Here is a 21,328-nt window from a genome sequence, read left to right as displayed (position 1 = left end):
AAAGGGAGAAAAACAATAAAAGGAAAATGATGCTCCAGCTCCGTTTTCTCATAACCGAAGAACTTCCACTTACATCAGGGAAAGGGCACATCACAATGTAATGTCAAAGTCGGCCTCTTTTGCCCTCTCTCTAAGGATGAATAGTTTTGTTTGGTCTGCATATTTTTAAGTGAGCTAGATCAGAATGCTATTATCCATCATATTTTGTGATACCCCACCCAAAAATACTACCAAAGTGTGTAATTTGTGTTTGTGCACATGTGCATGTGCATAATGTGTTAAGGAATGTGTACATTGAGATAATTCTTAATTATGAGTAATCACAAAATACATAGTTAAATGAACATTTTCATACACTTCTTTGTGTCAAGATCATTTGCAGAAATGGGACAGAGCAGTTATAGGTGCACTCATTAAAAACTGACAAAGAGCAGACATAGACCAGACACAGACCAATTCATCCATTCCCTACGCTTATCTGACCATCTTAAACCTATACCACTGACCAGCTTTAAGCAGAATATAAATGATTTTATCTAGCCTCTGATCTCCGCACTCCACAATCCTTCTTTGTCCATTCACTTTACCACCTCTACTCAGAGTAGAACTAGCATTGGGTTGAAATCCATTGGCTGCTGGAGTGGGGCTGGCTATAAAAAGCCACAGCACATATAGCTGTGACTACATGCTGCATATTTCATTTATTCCTTTATCATTTAGAGACAAGTCAGTACTCTGTGGGTTGCACTGTGTCATACCTATAAGCACCAGTGTCTTCCGCTTGAAAGCTGGCAGCCTCACCACCTCCTCATAGGACACCACATCCAATTGATCAAAAACTAGGAGAGAGACAGAAAATAAGATCCTTCACTGAGCCCCAAAGGTCCCCACACCCTGTCAATCACCTGACATCACAATGACATCAGGAGATGAATGCCAGGACTTCAAAGCACCATGCAGGGCCTGCAAAGATCTTTGAAGCACCACGGCTCAACAGGCTTGAACAATGGGTGGTGACTTGAAGCCTGCCTTCTGCATGGATCTTCCCCCTGAGGAACTCTTGACGAACAGCTGCATCACTCCCTGCCCTGCACCAGACATCTCATATGGTGCATGTGGTTTGGGGAAAACAGCCTCCCAGGCTGAATTAACACCTGTGCTGGGCCAAATCTGACCCACCGACTAGAAGCTCCCAACCCCTGGTTTCACCCTGAAGGCAGAGAAAATAGGAATGTGGGACAACAGTGGAGGAGGAAGGAGACAAGGAGGTGCTCACTTGAGCTGTGCTTTGCCAGGTACTTGTCTTTGCATTTCTTCTTCTTTCCGAAAGGGCTACAGCTTTGGGTTCCGCTAGAGTTGCCCTGGGGCATGCTTGCAACGCGCCTGCAGGAAAGGGGAAAAGGTATATTGTAGTAAGAAGAAAGTGGCAATAAAATCAGGCCTCCTCTTTTCCTTTCCCTGACCAAAGGCTGGGAGCAGTGCTTCAAACTGATGGCTTAATCGAGGCAATGAACTCTGTCCTTAAGTATGTGGGGGGGGGGAGAGAGGAACAAGTTTGAGGACTTTCTATGGCAGACGTGGGGAAACTTTGGCACTTCAGATGTTGCTGACTGGCGGTGATGATGATTACCTCATTTAATTTCTATACTGCCCTTCATCCAAAGATCACAGGGTAGTTCACAACATAAAGATACAAATTCCATAATAAAATTAAAACAAAAGAAACCAATAATCACCATACCACAAACACATTTAAAAGACCACGGAATGTTTAATCAGCTGAAGGCCTGGTTACAGAAAAATGTTTTCACCTGGTGCCTAAACATATGGAATGAAGACGCCAGGCAAGCCTCCCCAGGGAAAGCATTCGACAAACAGGAAGAACTACAACTCCCATTAGCCCAAGAAAGCAAAGGCCAAGGGTGATGAGAGTTGAAGCTCAGCAACATCTGGAGGGCAAAAGGTTCCCCACATCTGTTCTGCAGAACTGAGGCATGGATCTTCAGGAGCATCAAAAGGCAAGTGTAATGATTCGTAGGTCAAAATGAGGACGCATTGGTTGCCTCAAACATTTGAGGTTTTGTTTTGGCCTTTGGAGCACCTTAGCTCTTCTGAAGCCAACAAATCTATAGCATTATTTCTGTCTCTGAGATTTGCAGCGCACTCTGCTAAATTGAAGACAGGCTCTACCAACAATTGGAAGGGGTGGCAGGCTCAACCAACAACTGCAAAGGGGTGGAATTAAGAGTTTTGAATACTCATGAAAAGAGAAGGCAAGGAACCCAAATGCCAATATGAAGATGCTGCAGGCTACTGGTCTTTGTATAGTGGGTCACAACAGGAGCACTACCACCAAGCAAAGAATATGGAAGAAATAAATAGGTACCCAATGCATGTTTGGGTTAAAAGTGCATCCTGGGTCAGAAAAGGTTGAAGATGCCTGCTGTAGGCAACACCAGAGATCCTATCACAAGATGGGAAGAGCCTGAAGAGATCCAGCCGGGAACCTGGAAGGGAGGAACACTAGGCAGGCAGGGGCCTCATCCAAAGGACATACCACTCCTGTAGCTCCAGGGAAGGGATGAGTCCTGCGGATCCATTGGAGGAGCCCTCCACCCGGCCCTGCCACCAATTGCTGTCATCCTTGTTGATGATCTCAATGATGTCCCCTGTTTGGAACTTCAGCCCAGCTTCTTTGCAAGGAATCAGGCTGTCCTTCCGGGGGTCATAGTCAAACTGGGCTTTCATGAACATCTGTAGCGAGAGAGAGAACCAGAGCTCAAGATTAAAGTCAGGAAATACCCTTCAACTTGCAGGAGGTAGCACTGCTTAGGCAGGCAAGGGGTTAAACTGGATGCAAGAAGGACTGGAATGTAGGGCAGCCAAAATTTTAATAATTGTTTATAAGTCTGTCTACAGTAAATGATGATGATGATGATGTTACTGATCTGCAAGACAGCCATTGCTTATCCCATTGTAAAGAGAAAGCTGCTGCCAAATAGATGGTCAGCTTATTATCTGAAGTTAGCAGGATACACAGCTGACCTCTTAAGTCTTAAGACTTCCCTTGTGAAACATGAAATACATGCTGGGGTGAACAAGGACTATTGTGTTTAACTGCTTAGCCGGAACAGAAAAAAAACGCGTATTAAAGCCTCCCTATATGGGCTAAAATTGTAAAACAAAAAACAAGAACATCCGCATTTGCCGAGAGCAATTTGTTGTCTCAGAATCAGAACATGAGTCCACTTGACCTAAATGCTTATTCTTAGATACCTGAGGAAGCCCCATTGCACAAGTTGAATCCTGTGCATAGTACCTGGTTCATATGGTAACCTCTGTTTGAGTGGGCCAAGGCTTGCAGCATTAATAGGTGTAACATAAACTGTGGTTGGTACTGGAAAGCGAGGGAGGAAACTCCTCCAGAGAAGGGAGGAGGAAAAGTAAAAGAATGATGCAAGCTTATGCCCCACTCCTGAATGTATTTAAACAAGGTTGAGAGATTTGCAATGTCAGAGCCTTGTCTCTGAAAAATGTATCATCTGAACACAGCTTTAGTTGTGCCAATACGTGCCTTCTCTATTTCAGCACCCAGAACCCTTTTCCAGCCAGAACTCACTCAGTTCCGACACCTCTCAGGTAGGTGCCATTGCCATTATAAGAGAACAAGGGAGGCATACATGCTGAGTTCTAGCACCTCTTTTCCTAGAAAAACAGCACTGCCAGGACCGGAATTCCATTCTCTTTCAAACTCCTCCCCACCCCCCTTCTCATGTTACCTTTACACTTTAGGAAACACAGAAAGCTGCCAGGTTAGACACTTTGTCCATCTGTGTTTCTTTCAAAGCAAGCAAGCAAACAAAAGGGACTGCAGAAAGGGACGGAGTGATCCAGGTTGGGACTGTGGCCGGGGCGTTTCCAGGTATAAATTGCTCACTGTAATCAGCTACCTGGCACATCTTTTAAAACTGAAATGCCAGGGATAAAGCCTGGGAAAGTATATGCTCACAGAGCCACAGTTCCTCCTCAGGCTTCCTTCAGTGCATGGGTTGGTGAAGAACCCTTGGACCTCACAGTGCAGAGGGGACCCAGGCTGCAATCTCCACACCAGCCCAGCACCTCTCTTTACTCTCTTTACTCTTTAGTCTCATTTGCTGCTTTGGCCTCTTCCCCACCATCCTTTGTCCTGGCCATCTCATGCAGAGTGAAGGTTGCCAACTGCACCTCTTAACAGCTACAGAGCAAGAGGACATTAAGGAAGGAGCATTTCTCTCAGCACTGGGTCACCGTGCCTAAGGAAAAGCTTCCCCTGCAGAGTTTCTGCTTTCCAGGCAATGGTTAAATAGGCCAGGAAGGGCGGAGGGAAGTGTGAGAGAAAATGCATTTTGTGGGCTTGGGAGTGGATGGGAAACATATTGTGAAATCCCAGAAACCAGCATCATCGCAGCAGAGGGTTCAGCAGTGGCTAGAGGGTGGGGCTTTAGCTGTTTGAGTACTAACTTCCCCTTCCCTACGAGTAGGAAGAGTAGAACTGCACAAGTGACTCCAGAATCATCTTTCTGCATGTGACCCTGCTGCGCAAAAACTCTGTTTGCCTTCTAGAGCCTTGCTTTGGGCCCCCCTGTCAGAAGAGATATGGAAAGTGGGCATCTGAACAGGATATTTTCAGCGGTGCTGTCCGAGATTTGGAACAGCCTTCTAAGAGAAATCTGCCTGGCCCCATCACTGCTCACTGTAAGGTGGGCAGCAGAGTAAGTTTTATTCTGGTAGTCTTCCATCTCATGCAGGGCATTAAGTCCCAATGATCAACAGGTCATCCACAATGGGGGGGGGGAGGCGGGGATTTGTTACCTGCTGGGTACATAAGGCCCAGCACTCAAAGATCGGAGACCACAATAAGTGTATGTGATGACCGCTGCATGCATTTTTTCCTAGTGTAAACTACCTTTAATATTTTGAGAGGCACGGAACAGATTTTGATAATGGATAGATGAGCAACAATATACAGATGCAGCATGTCTAATTTCTACAAATTATTTTCCCAGATGCAGAAATTCAGTTTGTTCTTTTCGTTTTCTTTTGCTTAAAATGTGGGTTCTATTGGTGCAGAATTTGACTATTATTTTTAAAGCAAAGAATACACCACTGTTGCCATATGGATGTAATTAATGAGGAATGAGCACTAAAAATAGGACAGCAGTCTAATTGCCTCAGATTAGACAAACTCAGAAGGAGAGGAGAAAAGAGACTGGCTGGATGTTCTGCAGCTGGTGGAATTCACACGAGGGCTACTCAAATAATTGTGCTGCATCAAGTGGGCACAAAAATGGCAAAATAGAGACACATTCTAGAACCCACCTACCCCTCAAAAAACTGAATTGGTGTAGAGAAAGAATTTCCTGGCATCTTATAACAGATTTATTGGAGAATTTAATATGGCATAATAAAATACTCTTATACTTTAAAGTGCCACAAGTCTCCTATTTTTGCCACTGATTTTTGCTGTAACAAAGGAACGCAGCTACCCCGACCCTGGGAAATTAACAGCCTGGGGAGGAAAACAGCAGCCCAACAACTTCAGGCATCTGCATTGCCTTAGCAACAGAAGCACAGCACAGGCCTCTACGTTGTCTTGGTAACAGCTGCACAGCCTCAACAGTACCACGAGTGGGCTGATTTCTTCAGGAAAAGCTTGACCGATCCCACATCCCATACAGTGTCAGCGGGTGACAAAGCAGCATGAAAGAGTGGAGAAGATCCCGCTTTGGAGGGCAACTGATAGGCAACCATACCTGAGCACAAAAGTAACAGGCACCCAAACACACACACACACTCTCACACACAGAAGGCCATAAGCCTGCTATTTCCTGTTTGGCACAGCAAAAGAGGATGACTTGGGAACTGTCTGGCTATCTATATTACCATGACAGGTGTTAACTTCTGCTCACTCACATGTCTGGCTAAAAGGACTACTAGGCAAATTATGGGTGACTATACCTTTCTGCAGCTTTAAGCCAGGGGTTGACAATGCGGTTTTTGGACTACAACTCCCATCATGGCCAATGGTCAGGGGAGATGAAATTCAGCAACACCTGGAAGGCACCACCTTGGCTATCCAAAGCAGGTGTGGGGAACCTCAGGCCTAGAGGCCAAATTCGACCCTCCAACCTCTGTCTGCCCCTAGGGACTCTTCCCAGGCACACCTCTCATCGGCCTTGCTCCACACCTTGAGTGTTTTTGACTGGGTGAAAGAAGTCCATCGATAATGCCTCTTGCTTGCTTGCGTACAAAGCACCCTACAGGGAATATGTACATCAGTTGCCTTGGCCACTTTTGCCTCTTGCTGTACCCACCATGACATCAGGTGACACTTTCTCCTTTGCCTGCGCAGTTCAATATCAGGCAAAGGCACCAAGGTTTGTAGCCAACACCAACCAGTCTTTACCTGCCCAGCACCAGATGCAACAGATGACACCAGGATTAAGGCAGGTGGGTGCAGTTTGGGAGGAAATTGGGTGATAGATCAATTATTTTCCATGCACATACCAAATTCCCCCTTTCAAGCAATCTTAGGCCCTACATTTAAAGCACTATTATTGCACTTTAAACAACCATGGCTTCCTCCCCGCACCCCAGGATCCTGGGAACTGTAGTTTGTTAAGAGCGTTGAGAGTTGTTAGGAGATCTCTATTCCAACAACTCCCAGAGTTCCTTGGGAAGAGGGATAGATTGTTAAACCACTCTGAGAATGTAGCTCTTTGAGAGGAACAGGGGTCTCCCAACCACTCTCAGCATCCTTAACACACTACATTTTGGACTCACAGCTGTCCATGGAGGTGCAGGTTAATTCTGTGTCCAGGGCAGCTGTCTACCAGCTCCATCTGGTATGCAGGCTGACATCTGGTATGCCTGCAGACTTTCTCGCCAGTGGTGCATGCTCTGGTTATCTCCCGCTTGGACTACTGCAATGAGCTCTATGTGGAGCTACCTTTGAAGGTGACCCGGAAACTACAACTAATCCAGAATGCGGCAGCTAGACTGGTGATTGGGAGCAGCCGCTGAGGCTACATAACACCGGTCCTGAAAGATCTACATTGGCACCCAGTATGTTTCCAAGCACAATTCAAAGTGTTGGTGCTGACCTTTAAAGCCCCAAATGGCCTCGGCCCAGTACACCTGAAGGAGCGTCTCCACCCCGATCATTCTGCCCAGACACTGAGGTCCAGCTCCGAGGGCCTTCTGGTGGTTCCCTTACTATGAGAAGCAAAGTTACAGGGAAACAGGCAGAGGGCCTTCTGGGTAGTGGCTCCCACCCTGTGAAACACCCCCCCATCAGATGTCAAAGGAATAAACAACTATCTGATGTTTAGAAGACAGCTGAAGGCAGCCCTGTTTAGGGAAGTTTTTTTAATGACTGATGTTTTAATGTATTTTTAATCTCCTGTTAGAAGCTACCCAGAGTGGCTAGGGAAACCCAGCCAGATGGATGGCGTATAAGTAATAAATTATCATCATCATCATCATCATCACAGTACGGAGGATTCTTTAGGGGAAGCCATAAACTGTTTGAAGTGGCATCACAGAGCTTTGAATGTATGGTGTGAATGTGGCCCTAAGTGTGTGGTGATGATCAAAGGATTAGGATAAGGGTGGTGGAGACTGCATAGGATTCCCAATGTCCAGGCACAGATCCTGACACCACATCCTTCTTTCTCCCACTCCATGATTAGGCAAAAGCAGAATGAGGGGGGGAAACGTACGAATATGCACCTATTTTACATACCAGCTGCGGAATTCATCTTTCTGCAATGCAGAGTTTTGGCTTAGAGGCACAGAATTTAAGCTCATGCAACCAACCTACTGCTTTGAAGGTGGAAGTACTACCACCTACCTGGAGCGCAGGAATGCGGCTTTGCTGGTTGGGAATGACCTTTAGGGAAATGGTTCCCTTAGTTTCTTTCTGATGGACAAAGGAAAAGGAGAGAATCAACCTCTGCTAAATCAACCACACAACGCAAATCACAACCTCTTCTTGCATAGCTCAGGGCTCCTGCAGTTGCAACCTGTCTCCTAAAACTGAGAAAAGCTGCACCAGCTAAAGTTCTCTCTTCAGTGCAACCGTGAAAAGCATAAGAGACAGAGAGATGGTGCTTCCTTGATGGTACTTCTAGTTTTCCCATCTTAAATTTCTATACTTAGCTTTCAGTGCAGAGATGCCCAGGCATTCTGTGCCCACAGAGAAGAAGTGTGCAACCTCTGACTCTCCCCATGCTTGTTGGACTACAACTACTAATATCAGCCCAGAGGTTTCTGGAATAAAACTTCCATAACTGTGATCATTATCATCAATTATGTACTGCCTGTTGCCAAACTAGGCTTCTAAGCAGTTTACAAAGTATAAAAACCAGTTACACAAACATTAAAACATAAACATCCATAGGTACACAATGAAACGAAACAAATCCCATTAAAACAAGACAGCAATTAATCATTCCTGGTCACTGGCCACACTGGATGGGAGTTTCAAGTCCAATAACACCCAGAGGGCCACAAGCTGCCCATCTCTGCAGTAAAGAATCAGGGCTACTGCTGGCTTTTGGTTTTCTCCAGGATATTTCAATCGAGCCTGCTTCTGGCTCTCATATGAGCCCAGTCCTTTTCTACACCTTGCTGATTTCAAGGCAAAGTCAAGAGACGCTCCCAGCAAGAACACTTTAACTTCCTGCTGGTTTTTCCTGAGCTCGGAGAAATGATAAAACAAAGAGGTGGGGGGGTGGAACCTAAGGTCCACCGGCTCCTACAGATTGGAATAATTCATGCTCAATTATCTTTTAAAAGGTCAGGAAGAATCACAGCAGGTTGCTGCTCCTGAAAGAGAAAACTCAGGTCCCTCCATCCCTGGTACCTACCAGTATCTTCTGCAGTTGGTCTACAGAATGGTTGGCGACACTCTTCCCATTGATTTCTAGGATCTCATCCCCCACATGAAGGGAGCCTGGCAGAGTAGGAGACATGAACCTCATGAAGCAAGGCAGTGCCAACAGCAACAGACAAGAGTCTTAATAGTAGCTAGAGAGGACAACAGCTACTGATAAACAGGCACCACGCTGGCAACTCCTGGGACTACACAAAGGCTACACTTTTACTAGATTGTAGTAAAAATGAAAATGATTTTTTTTAAAGCGCATCACTAGCAGCAGTTTAAACATACTACTTGTGGGACTCACATTATTGAACTGAAAAAAACAAAACTATGAATTCACATGAGTGAATATGCCTGAAATGCTTCAGAATCAGGTTTGCTTTTATAAAAACACACTGGGAACCCACTACTTGAGCTATTGCTGCTATTCATGCAAAAGGAGCTCACTTCCTAAGTTCTTCCTTAGAGAGTTAACAGCTGCTTTGAACAGGAGGGAAGGGTGGCTCCTTTCAAGCAGGCACGGCCATGGACTTCGCAAGGGCTCTAGGACTCAGAAGGCCTCATCGCTGACTGGCCTCATCCTGACAACCCATGCTGCTTCTAGCAATCACTCACCTGGGCACTAGCAAGACTTCTGAATGAGAGCCAAGCCCACCATCACAGGTGCCACCATCACAGAGAGGCCAATGTCACATGTGCAACATCAGTGAAGCTGAATGCGACAGCAGCACAGCTTCAATGGCCACTGCCTTCTCCTTCTACTGCTGTCAATGGAGCCACTCTGCACTTGGCACAGTGCTTGGCCGCCTCCACCCTCTGACTGGGGGCCTCAAAAGGGCTCGGCTCCCAGGAGTTGGCGCCCCTGCCCACCATATTGGAATAAGCAAAATGCAATGCCTGACCTCGTAATCTAACATGGCGGGTGGCATATCAAAGCCAGGCACTGGCTTGGGTCTCGTTCAAAACCACTGCTCGCCAGTGCAACATGACCAGAGGCCTGGCAGCTGAGAGACTGGTGATGGAGGGAGGAATGTCCAGCAACGAACAGCAGCACCAGGCAGAGGTCCTACCACTGGCCCAAACTCCTTGCTCTCTGGTACAAGGAAGAGAGATCTACTCTGATCTCCATCGGGGTGCTTAGCTGTCCAAGTCCATCTCTTCCCCCACCACTAAAACATCTCTATTCTAAAGGCAGACGGGAAACTCTCCATTCCATCTAATGGGGAAAGGAATAATTTGCCTTTCCATGCAGTGAAAAATCTCATCATATTCTCAGAAGAGGGACAAAAAAAATTCCAAGCATCTATGGAACCAGGAGCTGGAGGAGGAAATGACAGGACCGTCACCCAAGAAGTTATTGGGTGGTTCCTATTATTTTGATTATAGTCATACCTTGGAAGTCGAACAGAATCCGTTCAGGAAGTCCGTTCGACTTCCATAACATTAGAAAACCAAAGCATGGCTTCTGATTGGCTGCAGGAAGCTCCTGCAGCCAATCGGAAGCAACGGAAGCCCCATTGGATGCTCAGCTTCCTAAAATAGTTTGCACACTGGAAAAGTCACTTCTGGGTTTGTGATGTTCAGGACCCATAACGTTTGGGAACTAAGTTGTTCAACTTCCAAGGAACTACTATATACATTTTGTGGTTTTATTTTTGATTTTGTTCTGTGAACCATCCTGAGACCTCTGGGTATAGGGCAGTAGGAATATAAAATTCAATAAATAAATAAAAATAAATAAGTGGGCTTGGCCTGCAGAACTCAGGAGGTAGGAAGAGAGACACAAAAAGTAGAACTGGTTGGCTCCATAAGTAGAATTGGGCTCAGGCTCTGCCAACTGTTGGGTCTCCTTCCTTTCTGCCCAATAGACATCAGCTTCCATTGGCGCTGGTTCCTAGGGATTAAAAAATATATATTTCCAGGCCTGCTACTGCTCTTTACCTTGCCTGTGGATCATGCCTCCATGGAGGATTCTGGCCACCATACAGCTCTTCTTCTCATTCAGCTTCAGCGTGATACCCTGGAACAGAAAGTCTGTGACAATCTGGATCAAAGCTACAGTGTGAAGACTCTGCTTCTCTGCAGAAGCTTCTCCTGCCCTATCTAGGCAGCCCCAGGAGATGCATCCAGGAGGGGAGACTCCTAGCCAAACTCAATCTCTGTTCATTTCCCTTGTACGTAACAGCTGCCAGCTAACACTTCGCTTTCCAGGTCAGAACTTGCACAAAGGGTTGGCAAGGATTGGGATCTGCCAAGGGCCCCACACCCCAGCGGGGGATCCATGCAGCTGACCAGAATACTCTGAGCCTGGCTCATCCTCTTCACCGCTGCAACCTGCTTTCTCATCTGCCTTTCACAGAGAATGGGTCCCAGCTCAGTAGTAGAACATCTGTTTTGCGTGCAAAAGGCCCCAGGTTCTATTCCTGGTATCTCTAGATAAGACTGGGAATGTCCCCTGCCTGAAAGCCTGGAGGGGTGCTGTAAGTCAGTGTAATTAGATGGACCAAGGGGCAGCCTCACTCTGGCCCAGACAGCAATGGAGCAGATGACAAGAAGGGTCAGTTGATGCCACTGCCTGCTTGATAGCTGCCGTATAGGTCAGTTGCTAGTGTGAAACTCTTAATTTCCGTGGGTTTGAGCCCCAAGTTGGGCAAAAGAATCCTGCATTGCAGGGTGTTGGGTTAGATGAACCTCACGGTCCCTTCCAACTCTACAATTCTACAATTGGCTGGCAGTAGCAATAATAAGGTTAGAGGAGGAGGAGGAGCTGCAGATGGCAGCAACGAGGAACTAGACTCACTGGGGAGGCACTGGGGGTAATTCCGAAAAATGGGAACTGGAACTGCTTCTAGGACAAGAATGGGGAAACCTGTAGCCCCCCAAATGTTGCTGGACTCCAACTCCCAACAGCTCCAGCCAGTATGGCCAATAGTCAGGCACGATGGGAGTTGTAATCCAGCTACATCCAGAGGGCCACACGTTCCTCATGTTCTAGGTCTTGCTCCTGGAGGCTCCTTCCATGGCTACAAGAGAGTTAGGGACAGAACATCTCTCAAGTGAAGAGGAAATCTCAACTTCAGCCAAGCTGCACACAGCCAGAAGCTTCGAGCTCATTAAAGCCTTCCACCTCTGTCCGTCTAGGCCAGCCTTTCTCAACCTGTGGGTCCCCAGATGTTGTTGAACTACAACTCCCATCACCCCTAGTTAGCAAGGCCAGAGCTCAGGCATGATGGGAGTTGTAGTCCAACAGCATCTGGGGACCCACAGGTTGAGAACCGCTGGTGTGGGCCCAGGAGTTTGCCCAGGAGAAGAGAAATATTCCACCACCACCACCCCACTGCCTACAACCACAAGGACTTGAAGCACTCTAGCTTCACCAGCTCACCATGGGCTCCTCCGCGACCTTTTCAAACTGGATGAACCGCATTTTCCGTATCTCCCGGCCATTTGTGTGGGCTGGGCTGCCCAGCATGGCTGAGCCATTGGAGTAAATATCCTCGGACACTGCATTCATTGAGGATGGAACTGCCTGTAAAGGCAAAACAAAACAAAACCCCAAGTTTAGGAGCAGTACCCAGGCCCTGCTGTATCCTGGTCTCCCAGAAGCCACACCAAACTGGAAAATTTAGCCCAAGAAGTATTAAACTCAGCCATCCATTCCCTGCTCCTATCCCTGAGTCAATATCGTGCTCATGATGGCAGCTGCTGGGTCCTAACACAGCATGGATTTATGTTTTGGTTGCCTAGCTGCTACATGTTCTCTCTTCTAGCCTTTAGTGATTGAAGACGGTCACCTTCAATGCACTCAGCTGTTTCTGAAAACATTGCAGCCATGGGATGACAAGTCAAATTGGCCACAATCATGGCTGTCATATACTCTTGGCTAACATGAATGAATAAGTCAAAATCTTGCACCAAGGAATGCTTATTTCCTCATCTTATATTCAGCAAAAATATCAGGAGTGCACTTTCTATGCATGACCAACTCTGCCAAGACAGAAGAGAGCCCAAATTTAAGACCAGTTCTTTTTAGAACAATCTGTTTCAGCGGTTCTGAGACTCAGGTGGTTCACAGAAACTGTCACAGAACAGGGTAGAATATCCATACTTGCCTTTACGCTTTTCTTTTCCTGCCAGAGATCGAGGTCCTTTTAGGGCCCGATTATCGAAAACACTAGCAAGTCCCTGGCTGGAGTCCATGATTTTAATAATATTGAGCTAGTTTTAACAATGAAGATGGTGCAGAAGAAACGTTTATTTTCTTCATACTTAATCCAGAAGCAAAACAGCTTTCCTTCCCACGAAATTGTTACTGCTCTAGTGGTTGTTCACATGTTACATTCAACCAGTCTACAACATGTGTACCTGCATACTAAAATAATTTAGCTGTACAGTTGTGCAGTTATTAACATGTAATGTTCTACAAGTGTACATAGCAGGCTGTGTACATAGCAGCTGAGCTGTACAAACTGACAAGTGTGCACTCTTTCACACAAGCATTTGTACATGTGTGGAGACATCCTGTACCTGTGTCCAGTGTAACATGGGAACAAGCCTACAACTGCATGGATGGTACCGTCCTAGCTGGGCTATCGGGCAGTCTGAGCAAACCAGCCAGCTCCACCATGCCCCAGCAATTTTCAAAGACTCTATGGACGAAAAAGTTTAGGAACGACTGATCCGTTTCATTTCATTTGCTTGATTTTATCTTTAAGTTGAGTAAGAAGCCTTTGGGGAACATGGGGTTCTGGTTGTCCAAGAACTATACACTCCTGTGCTCTTACACTTTGCTGGCGCGGGGCTGGGGGGAATTGTCAGCTAAAAGCTGAGGTGCACTTACAAAAGGGATTAAGTTTGACTTGTGTCCAGTTGCAACCAGTGCTTTGAAAACATAATGCACTTAAGCTCTACCCCCCACCCAACCCACATTAAATGTTGTTCTTTTACAGACGGGGTGGGGGCTACTTGCAGATGGGCAGCTTATTAACAAAACAAAAAACAAAAAATGTAGTTGCTAACCTGCACTTTCTAGCACAATTATGCCTTCACATTTTCTAATTGCAAAAAGTCTGGTAAGAAAAGTGAAGGGAAATGGCACACTGGAAAGTGTGGAATAACAACCAGATGCTGGCAACATCATTCTAAGCCTCTGCATGGACCTACCAGGATGAACGCTCAACAAACAGGCAGCATTATATGACCTCTGTGCAAGTTTTGTACAAACACGTCAGCATTAATGTTCAACAACCAACTGTTCCAAAAGCTCCTACAGCTTTTGAGGCTTTGCCAGCAATTGCCCACACATCATCAAACCTATGATTGCAATTTACATACATAAGATAGAATCTTGTTGTGTGTAATGAAAGAAAAGGAGGAGGGGGAGGAAACCTCAGCTTCTCAGATGCTGAATTCTGGGCTCCAATCACACTGCCTGAACTTGGATAGTACTGCAGATTGTGCACTGGTCTGGCACCGAACCTTCTCTCAGGAAAAACAGGCCTGCACTTGAACCAGCTTTCAAACACTACACTCTCAGTTGTCACCAGAGTCTTGCAAGTCCCGGGAGAAGAAGAGTTAACACACACAAACCACAAACCAGAGATCTGGTCAACCTCAGAATGGCTGTTTTTAGGGTAAAAAAAGCGACAACTTCAAAAGGCTGGATGACAAACATATATTCGGCTTCATTCCAGTAACAGCAGCCCAAGCTCACCCATGTGCAAAGCCACATTTTGAAGGATACCCCCTAACCAGAGTCCTTTCACATAGTTTAGCCCTTGCTCTTGCTCTTATCTTCCAGAAGCAGACAAAGGACGCAATGGATTGGTGATTAAAGCCTGTTAAAGAACAAAAGCACAACAAAAACATATTAACAGTCCCTGGAAAGGTCTTATCTCTTCTAGACTATAAGCCGGTTTCAAGAAACTGAGCATATATAAACAGCACTGACTGTTTTCCATCTCAATGTCAGGGTGGAAAGGTGGATATGTTTAGTTCATTAGGCTGGTACTAGACTGTTGGGGGAACTGGGGACAAAGTCTCCTCCTCCCCTACCCACTTCTGCTAAAATGGCACCATCCTCTCAAGAGATAAGAGTAAACCCATCTACACCAACCTGGGTCTCTAAAGCAAGGATGGGTAATCTTTTGGAGAGATCAAGGGCCACATCCCTTGGAGGCAAATAGTTGGGGGTGGTGTTAGAAACTCAGATATATACCGTAAGCTAGGTGCCAAATGGCCCCTTAAACCAGGGTTAGTCACCAAAACGAAATGCTTAGTTGCACTTTTTGACCAGATGGCTCAAAAGTCATTTTTTTCAGTATGACTTTTTAGTTCCTGAAATTCATTCCGATGATGCAGATAAAATATCATGGGTAGAATGTGTTTCTACATATTGGTGGGAGTGAGAAGGGTTGAAGCAAAATTGTGGACCACCCCTTCTTTCTCTCACCTTTATTCATTTGCCATCCATTCATATTCTCTCTTCCTCTCTCTGGGGTTGGAGGGTGACACAACAGATGGGGGCCTGGTAAGCAGGTTGCACATCTGTCCTATAAGGGAGTGGTTCCCAATTAGCTAAGTACTGTGGACCCCTTGTCTTTCAAAAGCCAAGCCATGGGCCCCCTCCTTTTGAAAATGTTGCTATTTCTATGGTAGTTTTTGTTATGTGAATGTTGCCAGAGACTCTGGGTGGGTTACATGGACCCCCTGGGGACCACTGCAATTGGGAACCACTGCTTTAAGAAACCAAAGTTATACTGCCTCGGAGAATGGAGGCTCCGTCTAATTATAACAGTCAGTTGCCACTGACAGTCCACCACTTACTAAGGCTTATTAGAGTCTGCTGCAACCCTTACAATCACTGAACATTTAGCTCAGGGGTCAGCAACCTAAAGTCCATGGGCCACAAGTGGTGCACAGGGGTCGTTTAACTGGCCCACGAGCCGCCCGCTCAGCAAGTCCCCGCATGCTGCACTAAACCAGTGCGGTGCATGGAATCACTTCCAGGGCACCAGAAATCGCGTCTGCACAGACGCAGGCGCTGGAAATCGCAGGCACATGCACTCATGTGCACACGCAATCTGGCCCACGGAGAGATCTCCGCTGGAGTGAATCGGCCCAGGCGAGGTAAACCTTGAAGACCCCAGATTTAGTTCAAACCAACTTCAGGTCTTATTCACATTAAAGAGTCAACTTATTCCAATAACAAAGACAGATTTCCTACCTCCTGTCCAATTTGGATGAATACACACACACTCACTGACTTCTCTGACCAATACAATACTCTCACCCATTTACTATTTCTGAGCTAACCTCACCAGGTTCAGTTTGCAGCACACCTCATTAGCCCCCTTGGCCTACCCCTGCCCAGTGCTATTGGCATACATCTCACTGCGTGTTCAGCTCGTGTTTTCTACCATTCCTCTGGAGATAGCTGAAGAACCACGACCTTCCAATCTGAGCCTCTCCAAGCTAATGCAAACAAACCCAGATGTTCCTGGTTAGATATTAGCCTATGGGTTTTACCACTTCATTTAGCAGGCTCTGCCCATCCACACAGAAACCGTTGCTAGCCTAGGAAGGTGATTCTTAAGTGCTTCGGACCAGTAGTGATTAAACATCTGCAAACATAGCCTAAAGCAGGGGTAAGTCAATGTGCTTCCTTCCAGCTGTTCTTGGACTCCAGCTCCCATCATTCCTGACTACTGGTCATGCTAGCTGGGGCTGATGGGAACTGGAGTCCAACCACATCTGGGACGTCACATTGGGTACCCCTGGCCTAAAGGAAACAACATTCATACCAAAACCACACCCATGGACAATTGTGCAGCAGTGGGCCTTTGGACTGATCTAGAAGGTAACAGAGATCCTCTGGGTATACAGTGCTGAAGAAGATGGACTAGTTGGTTATGTGAGAACAGGGTGCTGGACTAGCTGGATCTTTGGTCTGATCCAGCAGACTCTTCTTATATCCTTTCCCTTTGCCTCAGCGAAGTTGCTGGTGGCAACCCTGGCCTGGGTTCAAAGTGCCCGTCAGGGGATCTGACTCAGCCTAGAGTCATCTCTTATCTGTTCTTCCTTCCTTGAAGCAGCCTGTCACACAGTTCAGTGCCAGACCTCTGGGCTCAGCAAAGATTTCCCCAGAGTGCAGCACATTCCAGGCCATTAGGCTCAAAGGTTGGCCTAGTCAAGATGTCCCCACCCCCTACACAGTCTTTCCCCCAACCATCGGCACAGCCAGGATTTATGTTAGGGGGTGCAGGCTTTAGGCTAGGAGGGGGGCAGAACCTCAGTTAGTTAAGTATTTTGCATTGATTGGATAAGCTCATGTCCCCAACCTTTGCTTTTTGGCTAAACAGTGCCTTGTCCTGAAGATAATCCGGATGTAATCAGGAGAAATGAGAGCTAGAAGCAGGAACTTGGGGATTTGTGGACAACAAAGCTTATCCTTGAGGGTCAGCAACCTTAGGAGCAGCAGCAGAAACCCAAGCACCTTCCCAGAAGTGTATGTAGCAGCAGGGAAACCACCCTCCATTTTGGATTTCCCACAATGACCCAGAGGTGGTGTTGCAACAACACTGAGGGACTGTGGGAATGGTGGGCAGATTCTCAGACCTGACTGCTATTGCCAGGGAAATTAGGCACCTGTGTAGCAGCAGCCAGCCCTCATCAAGGGCTCCCACCAATATGGAGTGGGACTCACCTCAGAGCACTTTCTAACCAGGAGGAGGCCTCCATTCTCTGGGCAGAGAAGGGTTTCTGGGCTCTGAAGTGGCTCCACCCACCCTAGTCGGCCATCAGACTCCCCTGACATACTGTAGAAGCCTTCTGGGTCAGGCTAGGACTTTGCCTGAGCAATAAACAGTTCTAACTCCTTGGCTTGAAATTCTTGGGAAGCAATTCTAGGTTGTAACCTCCTGCCTCTTGATCAACAACACGGACAAGCTTAAACTTTGCCTCACTTTTGAAGAATGAATGAATCCCTGGCATGTTTGCAGTAGATGCCTGGTGATCAGGGCATCAAAACTCTAGTGTGTTTGCTGGGGTAACAGCTGCTCAGCATCACAAAAGAGCACACACAATCCGCCCACTCTAGGCAGCTTCTGGCATATTTTTTTTTAAAAAAACAACATTAAACTGTTTGTTTATTTAAAAAAAAAACTTCCCTAAACTGGGCTGCCTTCAGATGTCTTCTAAAAGGCAAATAGTTGTTTATTTCCTTGGCATTTGATGGGAGGGTGTTCCACAGGGAGGGTGCCACTACCGAGAAGGCCAAAACAAACCAGGAATGGGGAGCCTGTGGTCTTTCAGTTGTTGTAGAACAACTCCAATCATTCCTGGCCATGCATGCTAGGGCTGATGGGAGTTGAAGTCCAATGACATCTGACAGGCCACAGGTTTTCCCACCAATGCACTGGTTCCCTGTAACCAATGCACTGGTTCGCAGTGAGGGAACCGCCAGAAGACTCTCGGAACTGAACCTGAATGTCCAGGCTAAATGATGAGGGTAGAGGCACTCCTTCAGGTATATAGGGCCGTTTAAGGCTTTAAAGGTCAGCACCACCAACACTTTGAACTGTGCTCAGAAATGTACAGTGAAGATCCTTTAGGTGTTAAATGGTCCTGGCGGCCGTTCCCAATCACCAGCCTAGCTGCTGCATTCTGGATTAGTTGTAGTTTCCGGGTCACTTTCGAAGGTAGCTCCACATACAGTGCAATGCAGTAGTCCAAGCAAGAGATAATTAGAGCATGTGCCACTCTGGCAAGTATAAGGATGAGTCTCTGTGAAACATACAAAGTGCTGTGCTTCGCCATCTAAATCAGAGGTGGAGAATCAGGTTCCAAATGCAGCCCTCCCTATCTGGTCCTCAAGATTCTTCCCAGGCTGCACACCCTTCCCAACACCAATCTCCATGAGCATTTTTGGTAGTCTGGAACGTGCCCTTTAACTCTGAAAATGCCTGTTGTTTGCCGGTATAGGCAGGGGTGTAGGCGTATGTGTACAAATCAGCCTAATGTACAAAAGTGATATCTATTTATATATTTTATTTTAAAATCTGTATCTCACTTTTCACTTCTTCAAAGAGGCTTAGGGCAATCAGATACATAATGCACAAAATTGAAAAAAACAAATTAAAACTCCAAAACGTAAAGCCCCAAGAATTTAAAATGTAAAAAAAAAAAAGAGAGAGAGATCTGAGAAGCATTCAAGGTACAAAGGCCTCCTGAAATAAAATGTTTTGAAACTCAGTAGAGATTTACATCCACTGCTCCACTATTTTTGCCTCTGGTCCCACTCACTATTGGTATCCGGCCCCTGAGAGGTTGCCCAGAATGAAATGTGGCCCTTGGACAGAAGACGATTCCCATCCGTGATCTAAATGCATTCCAAACCGGTTCACCACAATCCAGTCCATTTCCCCCATCATGACCTCCCCCCAAAACAGACCAGTTGTTTTTCTCCTGCACAGTTTAGTCTTTGATCTGACACTGTCCTTTTGGAAGTTGGACCTGAAGGGAATATGTTTTTCTGACAAGAGACCGAGAAACGTGATGCTGATGCCGTAAGCACTTGGATTATCTTCCCAGGGCTTCCTGAAACTCAAGTATTGTAGACAATTGTGCCAGTGCCCAACCCACCCACCCCCAGCTTTCTTTTTCAAGGAAGGAAACAGCTGCATGAGGTTACAGCTGTTACAGACAACTCCCAGAACTTGCCAGATGCAACAAAGCATGTCAGAGACAGGCCAGCTCAGCAGAATTCAGCAGCAGCAGCAAAATAGTAGCTACTGAGGAAGTGACCAAGGGTCCAGATGGTCTGAGATACCCTGCTATGTCTAGGATAGAGACGGGGCTTCTGTGACCCTCCAGATCTCATTGGACCCCCATTAGATCCAGTATGGCCCACTGGTTATGGGTGCTGGGAGTCATAGTCCACAATTTTTCTGGAGAGCCACAAGTTCCCTATCACAGGGAAACCCTAGGGTAAGAACAGACAAGGAGGTCTCTATCAAAGCTTCTGGACAATCAGTGCCCTGGTGACTCACTACACAGGTACAGTGGAGAGGTGGAAAAGACTGAAATGGTGGCATCCAATGGGCTATTGAACTGACCAGTCCCATTAGTGGAAGCCCATGTAAGGACTTTAGCTAGTGCAATGGGGCTTTCCCCCGACCTCCCTCAAGTTGGGGTTTGGAGAACCCCTAGAACAGCACGTGAGGGAAGGTCCCATTCCATTGGACAAGCTGAAATGCTTGTGCCAACAAAACATTTAGGGAGGAGTGATGTTGAATTCTCCTCATATTTTTACTCACAGAGGTGAGTAGGCAAGACAAACTTTAGTATTTATACAGCACTTTCACAACATTATCACTGGGATTCACAGTAGGAGGAACTGCACAAAAGAAGTGGGACCTAGGGAAGGGGGATTTTTGCCCCGTTCATGGTTCAAGCCAGCCATTCACTCCAAACAGGGCATTCCTCTCCCCAATGACTTCTCCATTTTCTTATTTTCTTTCCAACCACCAACCGGTACTCCGTAATAGATGAACATGATCCATATTCTCTGTGATGTATTTTGAGGGTTTGAGACCGTTCACGTTTATGTTTCATTCTGTTAGTTCTCTTGAACTTCTGCAAATCTTGGTGTTTCCTTGACTATGCTAATACCACTGCCTTATTTCTCATTTGGACCCCAGTTTCTCATTTCTCATTTGGACCCCAGTTTCTAATGGCATTCACCATCCAAGTTTGCTGTAGGAAGGAATTATAACAGCAGCAGCAGCAGCAGCCAGCTCTTTGATGCCTTTTTGCAAGCAAAACCCGAGGACTTTTGCTGTGTATCCAAAGCTGACAGCTGGTCTAGAGATTTCTTTTCATTACACACATCTTAGCGGCAGTTTTAAAAAACCAAACAACCCAAAAGCAGCCTTGGTGGCTATTATGAGAGGAGGCACAGGAGCAAAGATAGTGCTTTATTCTTTCTCTGTTGCCATTTACCACTCAAAAGTGCTACCCTAGTGCAGTTTCAGGTGGGTATTTAAACAAACAGCAGCTTTTTTTCAAGGAAGGAGAAATGAGCAAGGCTGCTTTTGATTTTTAAAGATGGTGCTTCATTCGCATTGCCTTGTAAACACATAGTCCCCCCCCCAAAAAAAAAGATTCAAGAAGCAAAGGCAATGGCTTCCATCTCTCCAGTATGTGAATGGTCAGGTCACCTGACTCAGGTGTAAATCCAACAAACAGATGCAGGTCTTGCTGCTCCCAGTTCGGGAAATGCTCTGCAGCTCTGGCAAAACAGCAAAAGATGGAAACCTTGGAAAGGAACAAACAGCTTCTCCCATCATCAAGGGTTTCATTATAATACAAAGCAGTCAAATGCAAAGCAGTGCATTAAAATATTTA

At 46.3% G+C, this 21,328-nt stretch overlaps 1 protein-coding gene across 1 annotated transcript in view; it reads right to left on the bottom strand.

Annotated features, from left to right (window-relative positions):
• MPP1 (MAGUK p55 scaffold protein 1) overlaps positions 1-21,328 on the bottom strand; it is a 44,302-nt gene that overhangs the window by 5,074 nt on the left and 17,900 nt on the right. The window contains exons 5-11 of the mRNA XM_083596021.1: positions 12,309-12,452; positions 10,865-10,943; positions 8,910-8,995; positions 7,892-7,960; positions 2,558-2,754; positions 1,277-1,383; positions 759-839 (exon numbers count right to left, since the gene is read on the bottom strand). Coding sequence (XP_083452147.1) covers positions 759-839; positions 1,277-1,383; positions 2,558-2,754; positions 7,892-7,960; positions 8,910-8,995; positions 10,865-10,943; positions 12,309-12,452 — 763 coding nt within the window. The remainder of the gene's footprint in view (positions 1-758; positions 840-1,276; positions 1,384-2,557; positions 2,755-7,891; positions 7,961-8,909; positions 8,996-10,864; positions 10,944-12,308; positions 12,453-21,328) is intronic.

Source organism: Podarcis filfolensis (genome assembly GCF_964270895.1).
Source record: "Podarcis filfolensis genome assembly, chromosome: Z".
Taxonomy (NCBI): domain Eukaryota; kingdom Metazoa; phylum Chordata; class Lepidosauria; order Squamata; family Lacertidae; genus Podarcis; species Podarcis filfolensis.
This window is presented reverse-complemented; position numbering and strand designations above follow the sequence as displayed.